At 37.2% G+C, this 22,330-nt stretch overlaps 4 protein-coding genes across 4 annotated transcripts; all 4 read right to left on the reverse strand.

The window, feature by feature from the left end:
* Window positions 1–196: 196 nt before the first annotated feature.
* LOC148830096 (olfactory receptor 52E8-like) lies at window positions 197–1,123 on the reverse strand. The gene has a single exon (XM_088922093.1). It carries the CDS (start codon window positions 1,121–1,123, stop codon window positions 197–199), a length of 927 nt encoding a protein of 308 aa, XP_088778219.1.
* An 8,669-nt stretch (window positions 1,124–9,792) lies between these two features.
* Window positions 9,793–10,719, reverse strand: LOC148830097 (olfactory receptor 4C12-like). Its single transcript, XM_088922345.1, has one exon. The coding sequence runs from the start codon at window positions 10,717–10,719 to the stop codon at window positions 9,793–9,795; it is 927 nt and encodes a 308-aa protein (XP_088778471.1).
* Window positions 10,720–14,395: 3,676 nt separating this feature from the next.
* Window positions 14,396–15,337, reverse strand: LOC148830098 (olfactory receptor 4C12-like). The gene has a single exon (XM_088921553.1). It carries the CDS (start codon window positions 15,335–15,337, stop codon window positions 14,396–14,398), a length of 942 nt encoding a protein of 313 aa, XP_088777679.1.
* A 4,324-nt stretch (window positions 15,338–19,661) lies between these two features.
* On the reverse strand, window positions 19,662–20,594 carry LOC148830099 (olfactory receptor 4C12-like). The gene has a single exon (XM_088922445.1). The coding sequence runs from the start codon at window positions 20,592–20,594 to the stop codon at window positions 19,662–19,664; it is 933 nt and encodes a 310-aa protein (XP_088778571.1).
* Between the last annotated feature and the right edge of the window lie 1,736 nt (window positions 20,595–22,330).

Raw genomic sequence — 22,330 nt, forward strand, 5'->3', positions numbered from 1 at the left:
CTTTACTCAGGTGATACTATGAATGTGTCTTTACCCCCACAGAAGGTGAGTTTTTGAGTGCATGCGAAGTACATTATCTTTAAGAATTTAAGTACAAATCTTTAAGAATTGGAAGTAAATTTTGTCAATCTTTTTACATTTTGAAGAAAAATACATTTTAAATTGGAATATTCCTAGATTTTGACATCAGCTATGCTCAAGACTTTTGTTTGCTGTTACACAGTCTCACCACCCTTATGCGAATCTGCTTGAGATTTAAACCATATACGAGGGGATTCAGAACAGGAGGGATGACTAGAAACTCCACTGCCATGATATTGTGAAGAGTCTGTGATGTGTTTCTAGAGCCGTATCTAGCATACATCACATCAAAGACTGTGGTGACACTGAAGTTGATTAATGTGATCAAATGGGGTAAACAGGTCTGTAGAAACTTACTTCTGCCTTCACTGGACTTTAAACACTCTCTAATAATCTCAATGTAAGAATATACAATAAAAAAGGCTTGTAAGATATGAACAATTACTACAATATAACCATAGATATTGTTGAGAGTTGTGTCCACACAGGACAGCTTTACCATCGACCAATTGTCACAGTAGAGTCTGTCAATCTGAGACCCACACAAAGACAGTCTCAACGTTAACAAAATTGGTATCACTGTTTCACAGAACGTAAGAATCCACAAAATCAAAACTATGTTTCTAGCAGTTACAGTATTTATGATAGAATGATACTCTAAGGGTTTGCATATCACCACATACCTGTCATAGGCCATCACTGTTAAATTAGAAAACTCACACAAAACAGAAGAGTAGATCACAAAAGCTTGAATCAAACATCCAGTGTATGAGATGACATGAGTGTCAGAGAGAAAGTCAGCCAGGAGTTTAGGATAGAAACCAGCTGTTCCATACAGTGTGTTGACACTCAAGTTACAGATGAAGATGTACATGGGCTCATGGAGGGATTTCTCCAGAAGGATTGTAGCAGTCAGAGTGACATTCAAAAATATGATCAAGAGGTAAAAAAGAAAAGCAAAAGTAAAAAATACATACTTCTGTGATCTTGTATCATTTAATCCAGTGAGATTAAACATTATAGCATCAGACAAGTTCTCCATCGGTCGATGATGCGCTTCATCTAAATTAAAAATGTGACAGCGGCTAAACTTTAATTAGAAAATGTAAATACTCCAGTTAACAGGAAGCCAACAAATGTAGGATATGGATCAAGTTCCCCAACACTCCATGCTGTCCATTATAAATGGTTCAGATTCAATTGTGGAGAGAGTATTTCTCCTCCTGTGCTGCCTATAGGCACTTCTTCCCAGCAGAGGGTGCTCAAACCACAAAACCTGTCTGCCAATCGTGATCAGGTACAAGATACAAGATTCACAGAGGCATGTCCTCCTCCAGTAATCAAGTTTACTGATTACATTTTAAAAATAAATTGATGAAAGTACAGTCATGAGGTAGAACATACTATTATTTTTTTTACAGAGAATCAAACACAAACTTAAACTTAAATGTAAAAATATTTAATAGACATGCAATTATAGTTACACAGTTTTATGATGCAATGAGCCATAATGCTAGAAATGATGTTTTCTCTCTTTTAGATAAAGCTACAGATGACAGTATATACAGACATTACCTCTCAGTAATGCAGGGTGTTGCTGCAGGAAGAGCATGAAGATTTGTTTCTCAATCAGAGCCACGTTTCTGCTTTATATGTCTCCTGTAGGAGGGAGGCTTTAGAGAATAGCTGTCTGGAAGTCCTGGGAGACCACTGGCTGTGGTGTTTTTTAATGATCCTCAAACAAAGTCCATAAATAAAATGCGAAAGTTCAAAATAACATCCTTTGTGATTGTGGAAAATTTAACTGTGTGGCACAAACCAGTGTAGACCCTTTTCCTTTAGGGAAAATGTCTGTGATTGACTGTGAAAACTGCACACCTATCAGAGTGCTGATAATAGTTTTAATGCCCAATAAAACTGGGCATCGGAACTAAACCTGAAGATACACTCTGAACAAGCACATGTGTCGTGAAAGCTGCAGAAACCCATCTTTTTTCACAGTAAAAACGCCATTGAGAGGACAGATAAATTTCCACTTGCACTTCAAACTACAGATGCTGTTTGTGAAAGATCCACCTTCTCATATTTTTCTTTGTTGTCCCTCTTCAATTCCTCACATCCACCTAGGACTTCACCTTCCCAGACTAATGTCTTCCTACTGATCATCAGTTTTACCTGACACAACAGCACTGTTAACACCACCAGTTTCCTGTTTCTTATTGGTACACCCTCTGTGCTCATGTTCTAGGGCAGGGTGGGTCCATTTCAAATGCAGGTGTGTAGGTGTGTCTGTGGGATTTGCCTTTCAGTTCAGGTCTTATTGACCTGAATCTGCTCACTATTGGCCTATTTGGAAAATTGACCTATTTTGCCAACTTCAGCTGCTACTACTTTGAAGGTGCCCAGAAGACCTACAGGCTCAGACTCTCCAAGGCCTGTGATCCTGTATGACTGTGATCATCAACCAGAAGTCTGGACATGTTCAGTACATTCTTGCAGAGTTACCAGTCCTTTCCTGGACGCCCACACACCTGCGTGTCCAGTCATCCAACTGAAGGCTTAATTGACCTTACAGGTTTCTTCATTGGAATATTTTAATTTTTCTTTTACTTACTCAAAGGAATGGGATTTTAATTTACTAAAGAAAAAGTGTATAGTTAAGTTCAGCCTCCCATGTGTTTCAGAGATGAAAACAATCAAACATTGCAAATTACATTTCTTATTAATTTTTATTAATTAATTTTTTCTCTGCAATTTAAACACTCTCTAATAGTCTCAATGTAATAACATGTTTTATACTATCTGCAAACCATGAACAATTACTAAAATACAGCCATAGAACCCTGGCGTCCTGGCCAAATGTCCCCCTGGCCTTTACCAGTCATGGCCTCCTAATAATCCCCATTTCTGAACTGGCTTCATCACTCTGCTCTCCTCCCCACTGAGAGCTGGTGTGTGGGGAGTGTACTGGTACATCATCCAGGTGGGGCTGCACACTGGTGGTGGTGGAGGGGATCCCCATTACCTGTAAAGAGCTTTGAGTGGAGTGTCCATATAAGTGTTATGTAAGTTTAAGCAATTATTATTATCATCATCATCATATCTTATAAATACATATAATCATGTAATTCTACTTAAAGTTCTTGCATATCTGAACATTGGTGGAAGATGAATGTATGTATTAAATCCAAGTGATCTGCACATGCAATTTTCAGAGTTATGGGTATTTTCAAAAAATATTTTGATGCCCAAACAACAGCTGCAAGGAGGCAGAGTAGAGTTCTGTATTATTAACTTGGAATTTGTTGTCTTAGTGTTTGGCTTTCTGTTGTATCTCAATGTTTAGGGTTTTCCCTGTTGGATTCTAGAATGCAGATAATCCAGTGTAGCAGAAAAAGGATTTTATTTGTAGTGATCTTCTTGTCTGTGAGCCACAAGAAAGAAATTTCCTGAGGGGGGGTCTTTTGCCACAAGTGTTCTTTCTCATATAGTTGATGTAATGTTTTACGGTAGATATGTAAGGGCTGTGTAATAGTAACTGATGACATTAATTGCACTCTTTGACATTCACATCAACTAACGATGACAGGGAGATTACAGATTCTTTATGTGATTTTACAAAGCTTTGAACCTGCTTTGTTTCTATTATATTGTATCATAGTTGTCAAAGATCATTAAGATCCACCTTGCTCTAAGTGTCTTCTGCTTCCACTGGGCTTTAAACACTCTCTGATAATCTGGATGTACAGTACCAATATAGAACAAGAAAGAACTTCATGAAGTGCTGAAATATGGTAATATAAACAAAATGTCGTATCCTCACATAACAAGCTTACATCTGACCAGATTCGACAGAAAACAGAAACGTTTGCAGTTGATGATAATTATAAATAAATCATGTTTACTTCATTATTCATCATCTCCAGGAGCAGTTCAATAAAACTACCAAAAAAAGAGACAGGTGGTCACAAATTAATGATGTTAATTACACAGATTAAAAAGGCTCGTGCAGGAATTGAAGTGTGAAGAAATCTAAGGGTGAAGCTATGATTTGAGAGTGCTGAGCGCCTTGCAGGATGTGATATGGGTGAGGAGCCTCTGCTGTGAGCACATCTGTGCTGCGTTGTGTTTGGAGCCTCATGTCGGGAACTGAAAGAAGGCCAGAGTCCAGACATGTGGGTGTGTCGAGGGTTATCAGGCTACTGATGTAGCCAGGAGCCAAACCATTTAAAGCCTTAAAGGTGAGCAGCAGTATTGTGAATTTCATTCTGAAATCTGCAGGCTGCCAATAAAGGAAACACTTGGCAAATGTTCATACATTTCAGTTTAAATAAAACCAGCAACTGAGTTCTGAGCATGTTGTAGGTTCTTAGAAAATGTTCAGTAACCCCAACACTATTCCTTTATGATTTCCCCATGACCAGGAATTTTCTTGGAGGCATGAAAAAAGCATGAAAACAACATTAATTTAGTGAAATGAATGTCATCCTTACAATCTACGTGCTTGAGTATGGGCACATATCTGTCACATCACTGTGTCATTGTCATTAACCTGTAGCAACTGTTGTCTATCCCAGGAGTGTGGGGCAGAAAGCAGCAGTTCCATACAGTACATGAACACACCAGTTACAGATGAAGATGTACATGTGCTCATGGAGGGATTTCTCCAGAAGGACTGCAGCCATCAGAGTCTGATTCAAGAACATGATCGATAAGTGCAAGAGAAGAGTGAAGGCAAAAATATATATATCTGTGATCTTGACACATTTAATCCATGAAGCATCAATTCTGTGACATCAGATACATTCTCCATTTCAGGTAGAGATGTTTTAAAGTCGATTGACAATTCAAGATTAGGTTTCAGTCTTTAGTCCTCAGCACATCAGTTCAACATGTTACCACAAATGTGGACAGAGATTCTCCAGTGAAGAGAGCAGTTCATTACTGTTGTGCCATAATCTCTCCATCCCATCATAGGGCTACAACCATTTGCTCTCTCTGCTAATCCTGTCCCCAGAAAATCCCATTTTTAAATTAAATTTTTATCCAATTCAGGATCGCGAGGGGAGCAGGAGCCTATCCTGGCACGCAAGGGGCACAAGGCAAGAGACTCGTAGTGCCTAGCAAATGTGTCCCACAGATTTAATGCTGTATCCAAGAATACAGTTGTAGCTAATGGAACACAATGTCCTTTAGAGTAACAAAAGAGGTATTCTATGAAAATAAAAGCAAATAATGCATGACGATACAGAAACATTTACTCTATACTGACTGAAAATTTCAAAGTGTTTAATTGATTTGATAAATTTAATTCTGAGATTTTAAGAATTCATATTTACTTATAACACATAAACAATACATATATAGTATAAGCACAATAAATACAGCTGATTGAGAAATGTCTTTGTTCATTTATTCAGAAGGCAATCATGCAACAGTAAACAACAAATTAAAAAAAGATCAAACAGATCAATCTAATATTCTTATATATTTCATATTATTGTCAAGCTATATATATACATGCGAACAAGTAATAGGTTTATTCCATGCTGAAAAAAAGAAGAAAGAGAACACAACGTTTCGGCCGTGGAGCCGTGGAGCCGTGTCAACACACCTGAAGAAGGCTCCACGGCCGAAACGTTGTGTTCTCTTTCTTCTTTTTTTCAGCATGGAATAAACCTATTACTTGTTCCTTTGCAGCCTACGCATGCTGACACAGCTGTTCCATACAGTGTGTTGACACTCAAGTTACAGATGAAGATGTACATGGGCTCATGGAGGGATTTCTCCAGAAGGACTGTAGCAATCAGAGTCAGATTCAGAAATATGATCAAGAGGTAAAAAAGAAAAGTAAAAGTAAAAAATACATATTTATGTGATCTTGTTTCATTTAATCCAGTGAGATTAAATATTATAGCATCAGACAAGCTTTCCATTAATGATGCTGTTAACCTGAATTAAAAATGTAACAGAGGATAAACTTTAATTAGAAAATGCAAATACTCCAGTTAACAGGAAGCCAACAAATGTAGGATATGGATCAAGTTCCCCAGTACTCCATGCTGCCCGTTATAAATGGTTCAGACTCAATTGTGGAGAGAGTATTTCTCCTCCTGTGCTGCCTATAGGCACTTCTTCCCAGCAGAGGGCGCTCAAACATTAACTCCTTTCTGCATGTCCTGTTCCACCAATCAAGTCCTCTTCCACTAATCAAGTTTCAACATTTTAATAATAATTATATACCAGTACAGTTAAACAGACTATTATTATTTTACGGAGACAAACACAAAATGTAACTTAAATGTAAAAATATTTAATAGATATAGAATTACAGCAACACGGTTTAATGATTAAATGAGGCATGTTAGAACTGAGTAATGTAAACGTTTATTCAAGCTTTCAGCTTTTTTTTTGCTGCTCTCATTTAGATAAGGCTACAGAGGACAGTATATACAGACATTACCTCTCAGTAAGTGCAGGGTGTTGCTGCAGGAAGAGCATGAAGCTTTGTTTCCCAATCTGAGCTAATTTACTGCTTTATACTGTATGTCTCCTGCAGGAGGGAGGCTTTAGAAAATTGAGATCAGTCCTCGGGGACCTGTAGCTCTGTGTTTTTTTTAATGACTCTCAATTACAGTCCATAAGGAAAACAAGACAGTTCAAAATACCATCCTTTACCTTTGGGGAAAATTTAACTGTGCGGCACAATGCAGTGTTGAAATCTAAATGCTACAGTCTGATAAGTGTGAAATAGGACCCTTTTTCATCGGGGAAATGGGGTATTGAAAGTAAGCCTGAGAATACAATCTAAACATGTACAGTATATGTGTCATGAAGGGTGAAGACAACCATCTGCTTCACAGTAACAACACCATTGAGAAGATACATACATTTCCACTTACACTTCAAACTACAGATGCTGTTTGTGAAAGATCCACCTTCTCATGTTTTTCTTTGTTGTCCCTCTTCAATTCCTCTCATCCATCTAGGACATCACCTGTCCAGACTAATGTCTTCCTACAAGTCTCAACAGCACTGTTAACACCACCAGTTTCCTGTTTCTTATTTCTACACCCTCTGTGCTCATGTTCCAGGGCAGGGTGGGTCTATTTCATAGCCTGTGATCCTGTGTGACTGTGATCATCAACCAAAAGTCTGGACATGTTCAGTACCTTCTTGCAGGGTTACCAGGCCCTGTCCTGGACGCCCACACACCTGCGTGTTCTTATTCCAGCTGAGTCCAGTCATCCAACTGAAGGCTTAATTGACCTAACAGGTTTCTTCATTGGAATATTTGCATGTTTTTTTTGACTTACTCAAAAGTATGGGATTTTATTTTACTAAGGAAAAAGTACATAGTTAAGTGCAGCCTCCTATTTTAAGAGATGAAAATAATCAAACTGCATTGCAAACATTATATCTTGGGATGGGTGTAACATGATTCACCCATCAGTAGATTTAAGAGTTCTCAGTTTCTTACACTATAAAAATGTCCAAATCTCTCACCTTAGAAGACCAATAGAAAGCCTGCTTCACTATTAAAAAATCAAGAAAATTTTAAATCCCTTATAACACATTTTCTTCTGGAACATGTGTGAAGGGAGAATTAGTACAAATTGTATAACAATGACAACATTTCCACTTCATCCGGATGATCGTGTCCACACAGGACCGCTGTACCGTTGACCAGTTGTCACAGTAGAGGTTATCTTAGAAGTATTGTTTCACAAAATGTCCACAAAATCAAAACAATTTTTCCACAATTTGTCACAATATTTATAATACCAATTCTTTACACTTATTCTGGACACTCCACTCAAAGCACTTTGCAGGTAACGGGGATCCCCTCCACCATCACCAGTGTGCAGCCCCACCTGGCAGCCATAGTGTGCCAGTACTCTCCCCACACACCAGCTACGGTGGGGAGGAGAGCAGAGTAATGAAGCCAGTTCAGAGATGGGGATTATTAGGAGGCCATGACTGGTAAGGGCCGATGGGAAATTTGGCCAGAATGCTGGGGTTACACCCCTACTCTTTTCGAGAAACCCCCTGGTATTTTTAATGATCACAGCGAATAAGGACCTCGGTTTTACGTCTCATTTGAACGAAAATGCCTTTTTACAGTATAGTGTCCCCATCACTGTACTGGGGCATTAGGACCACAAAGACCGCAGAGTGAGCACCCCCTACTGGCCCCTGTAACACCTCTTCCAGCAGCAACCTTAGTTTCTCCCAGGAGTATCCCATTCAGGGACTGATCAGGCTCACTCCCTCTGAGCTTCAGTGGGTTGTCAGTTGTGAGTTGAAAGGTGAGATGACTGCTGTCAACTGCTGGTGATTTATGATACAGTGATACTCTAAGGGGTGCCATATTGCCACAAACCTGTCGTAAGCCATCATTGTGAAACTTCTGTATTCACACATCACAGAGGAGTAGATCACAATGACTTGAATCAAACATCCAGTGTATGAGATGACCTGAGTGTCAGAGAGAAAGTCAGCCAATCCAGTTTAAAATCAGTTTTAATTCATTTGTTCAGAATTTAAGCATGCAAAATGAAAGGTTTTAAAATGATCTCTATAGATGAATGTAACATACTTATACTTTTCAAACTGCAGTGAGTTGTAGATTTTATAATCAGCAGTTATAAAATGTTAAAGAATTTCACCAAACCACCTCCCCCATTTCCCCCTATTTTGCATTCACTCCAACTAATTTGGCTTTAAGAAACAGAAAATTAATCCAAACCTCTGAAAAGAGGAGAGGTGGTCTTGATTATGTACAATAATTCACATTTTGATTTCAGTGAAGTGATTTTATTTCAGTTCTCACATAATATTGCAACATTCCTTCTGTAGAACATTTACTGCTCAATAATATTGTACAACACTAAGAGTGGTCACACTGACCTCACATTAGGATTTTTCAGTTTGTGTCTCACAGATAAAGAACAAAAAGTGCTGTATCTTTCAGGTGGAGATATGGATTCAGTGCTGTCAAAGCAGGTATTACTGGATTACTGTAGAACTGGATTTCACAGTTCACTCCAAATTGTAATAATAATTGCTTACACTTATATAGCGCTTTTCTGGACACTCCACTCAAAGCGCTTTACAGGTAATGGGGACTCCCCTCCACCACCACCAGTGTGCAACATCCACCTGGATGATGCGACAGCAGCCATAGTGCGCCAGAACGCTCACCACACATCAGTTATCAGTGGGGAGGAGAGCAGAGTAATGAAGCCAATTCATAGATGGGGATTTTTAATGACCACAGAGAGTCAGGACCTTGGTTTTACATCTCATCCGAAGGACGGCGCCTGTTTACAGTATAATGTTGGCATAAATTCACCATTTGAAAGTATAAAATGCTGCTAAACACATAAATGTTTTTTATTTTTCTGTTTACAGTACATACAGTATATATATATACTGTAGTATATTCTGCCGATTAGAAAGTGCTAAAGAATTTGAAAGTCTGGGGTAAATAGATTTAGATTTCTTGTGGATCTACAGTATATTTTGGCAATTTTGTATATTTTGTAAAACTGTATTGTAAAACAGCAGTATATACAAAGAAAGTGAATAATCTGAGTGTTTAAAAGTATATAATTAATTGTCTAACCATATTAACTATATTTTACTCATCTTTCTATTGATAATTTATAAATCTATTTATGAATATGTATACAATTTTATGAATTATGTTTAAGAGTCTACTTTTCTGTTAAATACTTTTTTAATCCTTAAGCGAACCTGAGTGAGACTCAATCCATATACAAGGGGATTTAAAAGAGGAGGAATGACTAGAAACTCCACTGCCATGATATTGCGAAGAGTCTGTGGTGTGTTTCTAGAGCCATATTTAGCATACATCACATCAAAGACTGTGGTGATACTGAAGTTGATTAATGTGATCAAATGGGGTAAACAGGTCTGTAGAAATTTATTCCTACTTTCTCCAGAATTTACACACACTCTGATAATCTGGATGTACGAAAATAGTATAAAAAAGGCTTGTGAAACATGAATAACTAATAAAATGTAACCACATATATTGTTGGGAGTTGTGTCCACACAGGACAGCTTTACAATTGACCAGTTGTCACAGTAGAGTTTGTCAATCTGAGTTCCACATAGAGGCAGTCTGAGAGTTAACACAGCTTGAATTATTACCTCAGAGAACACAAAAATCCACAAAATTAAAACAAATTTTCCAGCGGTCAGGGCATTTATAATAGAATGATACTCTAAGGGCTTGCATATTGCCACATACCTGTCGTAGGCCATCACTGCTAAACTGGTGAATTCACACATAACAGAAGAGTAGATCACAATGGCTTGAATCAAACATCCAGTAAATGAGATGACATGGGTGTCAGAGAGAAAGTCAGCCAGGAGTTTAGGATAGAAACCAGCAGTTCCATACAGGGTGTTGACACTCAAGTTACAGATGAAGATGTACATGGGCTCATGGAGGGATTTCTCCAGGAGGATTGTAGCAGTTAGTGTCAGATTCAGAAAAATAATCCACAGGTAAAAAAAAAGAGTAAACAAAAAAAAGACATATTTACGTGATCTGGTCTCATTTAATCCACTAAGATTAAACACTACAATGTTAGATGAGTTCTCCATGAGGTTGTGGCTTTTTAAAGCTGATCCTGATTTCCAGTTTGGGTGTTAACATGGTGTCCTCCATGCACACGTTACAAAACGGCCAGAGTCAATTTTAAAGAAAGTAATCAGTCCTTCTCTCCTACTGTGCTGTGAACAGACACTTCTGCTTCCTCCCAGCAGAGGGCTCTCTAGAAACTCATCTGCTTTGCCAGATTTGTGACAAAATAAGAGTCACTGTGGCCTGCCTTCATTCAGCAGACAATCTAAATGTTTAAAAAAATAAATAGCTGGAAATACATCAGTTCTAATAGCAAGTCACACAGCCATTAAGTTAGTGAAACTATATTTCAAACTTAGAAAGAAAAAGTACTATTTTTAATTATATTTACACAGTTTTAAAATAAAAAAATTGGATATTTTATTTTTTATCTAAATGTAAGTCAGAATTAATGCAAAGTTTATGCTTTTCTCATTCCTTCAGTTCTCTTCTTGAGGAGCTGTGAGTAAAAGCATCTACAGTTTTTACCTGTCAGTGAGAGCAGGATGTTGCTGCCGGACGAATATGAAGCTCTGTTTCACAGCCTGAGCTGCTTTATTCTAGTTTATTCTCCCTGCAGGAAAGAGACTTTAGAGATTGCAGCATGTAAACAGTCCTGAGAGACCACTGGCTCTGTGATTTTTGTTTAATGATCTTAACATGTGAAACAGTAAAGAAATAAGAGGTAAATTAGGATTATTATCCAGTTTTGCAGATTAAGTGTAAGGACCTACAATATGCACTGTACTTTTGAGCTTAAAATGGAACTACAGCCTCAATTTCTCAGACAGGTTATTAAATCTCCATAACAAAATAAATTAATTGAAGGTAATACAAAATTTTACAAATGTCAAATTAAGCACAAAATGGTACAGTATAGTTGCCATGTTGTCACAAACTGCTGGTTTTGCAACAAGTTCAATTGTGATGAGAAAGCGTCTCTTCCTGCTCACTAGTCTCTGCAAACAAACAACAAACATGTTCTCCTAACAATGTTAAATATGATGTATTTTAGTTGGTTGGCAGGTTGCTCTTTTTTGCAATACTTAAAAGCATCTAAAAAAACCGTCACCTTGTACTGTACGTGTCAATTCATGAAAATATTTGCTATTAATATAGTATCAAACTTTGCTTGGTCTAAAGCATGTTTACAAGGTAATAGGACCACTTTCGCATCACCAGACGGTTTGTTGCCTCGTTCTGAATCACAAAAACGGCAATATGGTGCAACTAAAGGGACAAGGCCTATTATTTCAGTTAGAATGAAGTGTTATTAAAGATTTGTAATAATCTTATTGTGTCTTTACCAAGCAGGCTGGTGCCTGTCACAGGAATGTAGCCAAGGAGGCCCCCCATTGTGATCTCAGCCACAGGATGGCCTAGTGGCCTTTGCATGTGGGTAAGTGAGGGAGATGAGTTTGTCTAAATGGATAGGGAGCTTTCCCAATCCAGATCCATTTAGATATGAGTCAATACTCATTTAAGATGGTGCCTGGTAAATATTATGTATTTTAGTTGGTTGGCAGGTTGCTCTTTTTTGCCTGGTTTATCCCGTGGGAATGGCCTTGTATCCTGCTCCTGGTGACAGATGTCCTCGTATGGAGCAGTGCTGGTCTTGGGATTTGGGACTCTATATTTGGGTTACATCGTGATCGCCGATGTCTGGTTTAGGAGGGACTCAGTGTTTTGTCTTACGCCTGTATTTGAACTTGTAAATCCTGACTTCCTTGACCTTAGACTGTGTTATAGACAATGTCGTAGTGTTATTTCCCATGGGTTTGTTATTAAAACTTTGTATTTAAACTAATACCATAGTTTTGGTTCTTGCACTTTAAGGGCTTCTGCTGTGCCGCATAGGGTCTGTTTAAGTTCCTTAGCGGTTTTTAATAAAAAAAAACAGTAACAGATTGGCTGCCATGAAGGAGACTCACTGCAATTTGACCTTCAATGTTACATTTCTGCTTCATTGAAGAACACCATTTATTTCTCATTCGTTTAAAAAAGGTACATCCACCAGAACACTATGAGTCCTTAAATGTCTCCCTGTATATAATACACCTGGACTTCTGATTTGTAACTTCAAGAAAAAACAGGTCCGTATAAACTTACTTCTTCCTTCACTGGATATTACACACACTTTGATAATCAGGATATATGAATATAGTATAAAAAAGGCTTGTGAAACATGAATAACTAATAAAATGTATCCAAAGATATTGTTTAGAGTTGTGTCCACACAGGACAGCTTTACAATTGATTTGTTGTCACAGTAGAGTTTGTCAATCTGAGTTCCACATAAAGGCAGTCTGAGAGTTAACACAACTTGAAGTGCGACTTCAAAGAACACAAAAATCCACAAAATTAGAACATATTTTGCAGCGGTCAGGGCATTTATGATAGAATGATACTCTAAGGGCTTGCATATTGCCGCATACCTGTTATAGGCCATCACTGCTAAACTGGTGAATTTACAGAAGACAGAGTAGATCACCACAGCTTTACTCGAACATCCAGTGTATGAGATGACATGAGAGTCAGAGAGAAAGTCAGCCAGGAGTTTAGGATAGAAACCAGCAGTTCCAAACAGTGTTTTGACACTCAAGTTACAATTCCTTCGAATTCCTTCGTATTTAGCACAGTCCTGTCTTTACACTTTACACCCACATTGTTGTTTAACACTACAAAGATTCCTGCTCCTGTCGTGTTACTTGCTAATGTCAATCAACAAAGCAAAACAAATCCTGAGCTAATTAATTTGGTCAAATAACTGACATGAAGTTGTGTATTTGGCATTGTTTGTACTTTTACCCAGGTGTATTGAGAAATCCTCAGTAACTTTAATCTAGAAATGAGATGATCTTCTAAAATTAAGAAAACATCACAGATTTGACCAAAAACAGTATTAATACCAAGGGTAATTTAATGTATTAAAACTAAGGTATTTTGTTTTTTTTCTCTGATTTCTCATTTTACTGCATTGGAACTGTGTCTCCTTTTGCAAGCAGAAAGATCTGTAACATGATTGTGTGGGATATTATCTCTTTAGGCAAGTAGCAGTCTTCCTTGTAGAATGTTCACTGTGCTTTGTCATTTAATGTTACATTTTGGCTAAAGATCCCAAGCTAAATATTTCATATTCTGAGCCTTCTTTTGAAAAATGTTCATTCACTGAGTTGCCACGAGTCTTTAAATGTCTCCCTCAGACACTCAGTGTTTTGTTATCATGCAGGTGGAGATACTGACTATGAAAAGTAGTACCCATTATACAGAGAAACACACAGCATAAATAGTGCTGTTGCATTATTTTCATGCTGGTTAAACTGTCATATAGTGGTCACAGCATTTTAGTCTATTTTGACAATGCTGTTGAGCATTAATGTTCACATGAAAAATGTTTTTGAAAATGTTTATTCAATGTTTGTGTAGATTCACATTTTGGAAGTATAAAACGCTGCATAATATTTATGTTTTTCCATCTTTCTTGTTTGAAATATACATATTCTGGTGATTAAAGAGTGTAGAATAATTTGAATATCTGTACACACAAAGAAAATCAATTATCTAGGGGCATAGAACTATTTAAAATAGAAATAAAAATACATCTAAAGACATTTTATTGATTTTTATAATATACAATTAACACAGTTAGATATTCCTTTACTTTGATGAACTTTCAGTGTCTACTTTTCTGTTACACCATTTCTTAATATTTATGCGAACCTGAGTGAGATTCAATCCATATACAAGGGGATTCAGAAGAGGAGGGATGACTAGAAACACCACTGCTATGATATTGCGAAGAGTCTGTGGTGTGTTCCTGGAGCCATATCTAGCATTAATGATGTCAAAGACGAAGGCAACAGTAAAGTTAATCAGTGTGATCAAATGTGGCAAACAGGTCTCAATAAACTTATTCCTTCCTTCACCAGAATTTACACACACTCTGATAATCTGGATGTATGAATATATAATAAAAAAGACTTGTGAAACATTAGTAATTAATACAATGTATCCAAAGATATTGTTTACAGTTGTGTCCACACAGGACAGCTTTACAATTGACCAGTTGTCACAGTAGAGTTTGTCAATCTGAGTCCCACATAAAGGCAGTCTGAGAGTTAACATAGCTTGAGCTGTTACCTCAGAGAACACAAAAATCCACAAAATTGCAACACATTTTCCAGCAGTCAGAGCATTTATGATAGAATGATACTCTAAAGGTTTGCATATCGCCACATACCTGTCATAGGCCATCACTGTTAAACTGGTGAATTCACACAAAAGAGATGAGTAGATTACAAAGGCTTGAATCAAACATCCAGCGTATGAGATTACATGGGTGTCAGACAGAAAGTCAGCCAGGAGTTTAGGATAGAAACCAGCAGTTCCATACAGGGTGTTGACACTCAAGTTACAGATGAAGATGTACATGGGCTCATGGAGGGATTTCTCTAGAAGGATTGTAGCAATCAGAGTCAGATTCAAAAATATGATCAAGAGGTAAAAAAAAAGAGTAAAACCAAAAACAACATATTTATGTGATCTTGTCTCATTTAATCCACTAAGATTAAACACTACAATGTTAGATGAGTTCTCCATGAGGTTGTGATTTTTAAAAGCTGATTCTGATTTCTAGTTTGGGTGTTAATATGCAGTCCTCTGTGAGTTTACAAGAAAACATTGAACATTGATGTGTCCCCGGCACTTCAAGCACACGTTACAAAAGGGTCAGGCTCGATTGTGAAGAGAGTAATTAGTCCTTTTCTCCCCCTGTACTGTGAACAGACACTTCAGCTTGCTTCCAGCAGAGGGGTCTCTACCCACATCCTCCTGCCTTGTGACAGAATAGGAATAGCACAGGAGTGCTTACCTCCAGCGAATAAAAATAAACGTCTGAAAATTTATTAGTTCTGTCAGAAAGCCAAACTGCCCTTAAGCTGACAACAAATATAAAAAAAGAAAATTAAATAATAACAGGCATGCAATTACATTTACAGTTTTAAAATGAAAGAAGACAATCTGTTAGAAGAAATATAAACTTCATGTTGTTCTCATCCTTTCTGTTCCCTTGTTTAAGTAAAGTTATGGATGACAATATGTACAGATATTACCTCTCAGGGTGAGCTCAGCATGTTGCTGCAGGAAGAGCATGAAGCTTTGCCTAGCTGAGTTAATTTACTCATCTTTATATGTTTCCTGCAGGTGGAAGGCTTTAGAGAATAACTGTCTTGAAACAGTCCTGGGAGACGGTTAAACTGTGTTTTGCTTGTTTAATGAACTTGAACTATAACACTACATGGAACTAAGACTCAATGTAAGATGTCTTATCATTTGGGAGATTTCTCGCATTTCACATAGAACAAAATCTCAAGACCCATATACGGTTTCTTCTGAACTTAATTTAATGAGGATAACAGGATGATGCGTTTTTTTAACTAATGAACACAGTATAGCTTTCATGATACAATTTTAATCAACCGGAGGCATTTGTTCACTTGCATGTACTTTAGACACAAGGATTTAGCTTGGATTTAACTGTACAACAAATAGGTTTCCTTGTAATTTTAGATTCAGTTCTTTCAGAATTTAAAAAAATGTTAGTAAAGTAAGACAGGGTTTAAAGTCATTTTTCATCGCTTTACAAACTGGCAAGAGGGGAGTGTTTCTGATGGAGAAACGAATGCACTTTATTCTTATGTTAAAGACGAATCACACAATTAATTCAATTTCCTGTCGGCTCAATAATATATTCAGTTTCCACATGCAAAAATATGTTCTTGTCCCCAGCATGATACATGATATCCAGTTCTGCTGAGTGTGGATGAAAGTACACACAGAGCACCCTGACCTGTTCATCGCTTCATGTGGTCACAGTGCATTGCAGAGAGAAAACCATATTTCATTGACCCAGTTAAAAAGGTCGGTCTTTGCAAAATGAATAGTGGTGACATATTTCTAATATTTGCTGACCCACTCAAGGGTCTTGATCTCACTTGGAGACTTGCAGCTCTACTTAGTGCTTGGATTTATGAAATGCACTTTCAGATGTGACTTGTGTGGCTGCTCTGCTGAACCTCAGTCTGGCCACCTGAAGAACCTCTGTTGTCTTTACTATCAGTCTTTGGGCATGATGTCTATTGCAACCAATAGACGAGTTCCAGTGCATCCAAGTGATGTGTCTTCAGAATCTGTGATGCCCTTTGACCCCAATGGGGTTGAATTAATTCACAGAAACTGTTGTTGTGGAAAAACGGATAGCTAGATTCCAGTTTGCTAGTGTGACACTTCATTGTGGAGTTTTCTCACCTCTGCAAACCTCTTACACAGAGTGAGGGTGCCTGAGTATATTTCACAGCTGCTTTTAGCTTGCGACCTGGTTATTTTATCATGTAAAACTGTAAACATAAGACCATCTTGACATTGAGCTCTTATTTTCTATTGTTTTAACGTTTGTTTTTTGTTCTTGAAAAACAACAAAAATATGTCTCAAAAGATAATTCTGTGTCACGAAGCGTAGATCAGGACCCTATGCAGATGGTGGAATCTGGAAGGATGTGAAACAGACATGGGGAGGAGACGACTAGGAACTGGGCAGGCTGATGAACAGGGGGGCGAGACGATGGTGCACTCGTGCTCGGGGGGGGGGGGGGGCGTGGTCCAGGCGTACAAGACCAAGGGCATCCGAAGGTAAAATCCAGGGCGAAGTCCAAGAGTCCAGAACCGGGGGATCCATCCAGGACAGACAAGACATCCCCGGGATCCAGTGCAGGGATGGAAAATTAAAGTGGGTTAACGGGGCCAGGCGCTCCTAGCCCTGGACCCAGATGGTCAGGATGCCGTGGTGAAGCCGATGCCGTCGGGTCTCTTCTGGATCTGCTGGTAGGCGGGCTTCCAGGCATTCATCTCCCAAAGCTGAGCCCAGAATGGTAGGAGCATCTGGCCTAAATAGGGAGGGGCTGGATAGGAGGCAGGTGCACAAAATCAACTAAAATGGGAAAGAGCCGGAGCGCCCTTAAGGGGAGGGATTACGATTGTGACATTCTGACTGATGAGACATTTAGCTTTTGATGATTTGATGACTCTATTTGGAGTATACCGTATATGTAGTAATGGATTAAGAATACAATACACTACATTTTCATGTACTTACTGTTGTGTTTTCTTTAGAATTCAAAACAAGCAGTAAGAGAGTGTGATATTATCAGATTTAATGGTTCTGACATTCAACCACAGTTTATTTATTATGTTTTAAATTGAGTTTGAATTATTTTTGATTGATAATTTATTTATTACACAATGTCTCTTCTGTGGATCTGATTGAGATTTAAGCTGTATATGAAATACTACTGGTATCCCCAGGATATCCAAGATATTGTGAACATAAGAAGCTGAGAGAGGTTACAATTAGTCCATTGTTATCTTGTAGGTGAGTGTAAGATAATCCATGATATTCAGAGATGTAACCAGTTTCTCTTCCCTAGACTTATTCCAGAACAGCAATATCTCTTCTATGACATGGTATATAAAATATTATGCACTATTGTAAATGAGGCCTTCCTAGTGCATTACACAGATTGAACATAACAGATCTGGATTTAGGTTCTATAATATTTTAAATATATAGAGACCCGAAGAAGGCTCCACAGCCGAAACGTTGTGTTTCCTTTCTTCTCTTTTCAGCAGGAATAAACCTTTACTTGTTATATTGTAACATTTTTATTGTCTTTTTAATTTTTGCTGCCTGCCTACAAATCTCTGCAGTTTTCTACATTAAACCTTTTCTGCCAATGCTGGTATTTGTACAAATACAAACATCCATAAATATTAGTATAACATTTGTTATTATATGATCCGCATCCACAGTGAATACACAGTTACTACAACCTCCTCTGACTGATGTTCTACTGTTTTTATCACATTTTTACTTAGGGCATATGATTAATGATGATTTGTTTCCATGTTGCCTGTTGAACATTTCTCAAACTTTTCTAGGTTAAATTTCCACTACCTAAAATATCTACAAAAATTAATATCTAACTGACACTGTTCACATTTTAAAAGATACCATAATCTTATTTTAAAGGGAACTTTAATTAAATTGAGGGAAAAGAAGACTTCGTATTAACACAAAGGAAACATCTCTTTCACAAATTTAAAGTAACATATTTTTTTTAAATATAATTAATCTTTACATTTACTGCTCAATAATATTGCACAACACTAAGAGTGGTCACACTGACCTCACATTAGGATTTTTCAGTTTGTGTCTCACAGATAAAGAACACAAAGTGCTGTATCTTTCAGGCGGAGACATGGACTCAGTGCTGTCAAAGCAGGTATTACTGGATTACTGTAGAACTGGATTTCACAGTTCACTCCAAATTGTAAGGCTTGCAGAATTCATTGTTATGAGACACAGAGCATAACATACATTATAACCCAGTACACACAGATATATACAGTATGCAGGACAAACAGAAAATGTTGTTTCTTTAATATTATTAAATATAATATTATGTTTGATATAATCTTAATATTATGCTTAAAATATGTTTGAAAATGTTTCTTAATGTTGGCATAAATTCGCCATTTGAAAGTATAAAATGCTGCTAAACACGTACATGTTTATTTATTTTTCTGTTTAAAGTACATACAGTATATATAGTATATTCTGATGATTAGAAAGTGCTACAAATGTGAAAGTCTGGGGTAAATAGATTTAGATTTCTTGTGGATCTATATTTTGTCAATTTTGTATATTTTGTAAAACTGTATTGTAAAACAGCAGTATATACACAGAAAGTAAATAATCTGAGTGTTTAAAACTATATAATTAATTGTCTAACAATATTAACTATATTTTACTAATCTTTCTATTGATAATTTATACATCTATTTATGAATATGTATACAATTTTATGAATTATGTTTGAGAGTCTACTTTTCTGTTAAATACTTTTTTAATCCTTAAGCGAACCTGAGTGAGACTCAATCCATATACAAGGGGATTTAAAAGAGGAGGAATGACTAGAAACTCCACTGCCATGATATTGCGAAGAGTCTGTGATGTGTTTCTAGAGCCATATCTAGCATACATCACATCAAAGACTGTGGTGATACTGAAGTTGATTAATGTGATCAAATGGGGTAAACACGTCTGCAGAAATTTATTCCTACTTTCTCCAGAATTTACACACACTCTGATAATCTGGATGTACGAATATAGTATAAAAAAGGCTTGTGAAACATGAATAACTAATAAAATGTAACCACATATATTGTTGGGAGTTGTGTCCACACAGGACAGCTTTACAATTGACCAGTTGTCACAGTAGAGTTTGTCAATCTGAGTTCCACATAGAGGCAGTCTGAGAGTTAACACAGCTTGAACTGTTACCTCAGAGAACACAAAAATCCACAAAATTAAAACAAATTTTCCAGCGGTCAGGGCATTTATGATAGAATGATATTCTAAGGGCTTGCATATCGCCACATACCTGTCATAGGACATCACTGTTAAATTTGTAAATTCACAGAAGACAGAAGAGTAGATCACAATGGCTTGAATCAAACATCCAGTAAATGAGATGACATGAGTGTCAGAGAGAAAGTCAGCCAAGAGTTTAGGATAGAAACCAGCAGTTCCATACAGTGTGTTAAGACTCAAGTTACAGATGAAGATGTACATGGGCTCATGGAGGGATTTCTCCAGGAGGATTGTAGCAGTTAGTGTCAGATTCAGAAAAATAATCCACAGGTAAAAAAAAAGAGTAAACAAAAAAAAGACATATTTACGTGATCTGGTCTCATTTAATCCACTAAGATTAAACACTACAATGTTAGATGAGTTCTCCATGAGGTTGTGGCTTTTTAAAGCTGATCCTGATTTCCAGTTTGGGTGTTAACATGGTGTCCTCTGTGAGTTTAGCAGAAAACATTAAGCAGAATCTCTAGGATGAGCGATGTGTACCCAGCACTCCATGCACACGTTACAAAACGGCCAGAGTCAATTTTAAAGAAAGTAATTAGTCCTTCTCTCCTACTGTGCTATGAACAGACACTTCTGCTTCCTCCCAGCAGAGGGCTCTCTAGCCACTCATCTGCTTTGCCAGATTTGTGACAAAGTACAAGGAATAAGTGTCACTGTGGCCTGCCTTCATTCAGCAGACAATCTAAATGTTTAAAAAAATAAATAGCTGGAAATACATCAGTTCTAATAGCAAGTCACACAGCCATTAAGTTAGTGAAACTATATTTCAAACTTAGAAAGAAAAAGTAATATTTTTAATTATATTTACACAGTTTTAAAATAAAAAAATTGGATATTTTATGTTTTATCTAAATCTAAGTCAGAATTAATGCAAAGTTTATGCTTTTCTCATTCCTTCAGTTCTCTTCTTGAGGAGCTGTGAGTAAAAGCATCTACAGTTTTTACCTGTCAGTGAGAGCAGGATGTTGCTGCCGGACGAATATGAAGCTCTGTTTCACAGCCTGAGCTGCTTTATTCTAGTTTATTCTCCCTGCAGGAAAGAGACTTTAGAGATTGCAGTCTGTAAACAGTCCTGAGAGACCACTGGCTCTGTGATTTTTGTTTAATGATCTTAACATGTGAAACAGTAAAGAAATAAGAGGTAAATTAGGATTATTATCCAGTTTTGCAGATTAAGTCTAAGGACCTACAATATGCACTGTACTTTTGAGCTTAAAATGGAACTACAGCCTTAATTTCTCAGACGGGTCATTAAATCTCCATAACAAAATAAATTAATTGAAGGTAATACAAAATTTTACAAATGTCAAATTAAGCACAAAATGGTACAGTATAGTTGCCATGTTGTCACAAACTGCTGGTTTTGCTACAAGTTCAATTGTGATGAGAAAGCATCTCTTCCTGCTCACTAGTCTCTGCAAACAAACAACAAACATGTTCTCCTAACAATGTTAAATATGATGTATTTTAGTTGGTTGGCAGGTTGCTCTTTTTTGCAATACTTAAAAGTATTTAAAAAAAACGTCACCTTGTATGCATCAGTTTCATGAAAATATCGCTATTAATATAGTATCAAACTTTGCTTGGTCTAAAGCATGTTTACAATTTGTTGCCTCGTTCTGAATCACAAAAACGGCAATATGGTGCAACTAAAGGGACAAGGCCTATTATTTCAGTTAGAATGAAGTGTTATTAAAGATTTGTAATAATCTTATTGTGTCTTTACCAAGCAGGCTGGTGCCTGTCACAGGAATGTAGCCAAGGAGGCCCCCCATTGTGATCTCAGCCACAGGATGGCCTAGTGGCCTTTGCATGTGGGTAAGTGAGGGAGATGAGTTTGTCTACTGCAGTGGTTCTCAAACTTTTTGGACGAAGTAACACCCCTAATCCAACCAAAGCATCCAAGTACCACCTACAAGTCATCATCTCATAGGAACCCCAGAAATTCTCAATGACCAACATGAGCGCGCATGCACACACACTCACACATACATATAATAAATATTATAATAATAAACTTTATTTGATATAGCGCCTTTAAAGGTGGCTTCTCAAAGTGTTTTACAGAAAAAAAACAGTAACAACAACTAATAAAAAAGCAC

Source organism: Atractosteus spatula, chromosome 7 (assembly GCF_055471065.1).
Source record: "Atractosteus spatula isolate fAtrSpa1 chromosome 7, fAtrSpa1.hap1, whole genome shotgun sequence".
Classification (NCBI taxonomy): domain Eukaryota; kingdom Metazoa; phylum Chordata; class Actinopteri; order Semionotiformes; family Lepisosteidae; genus Atractosteus; species Atractosteus spatula.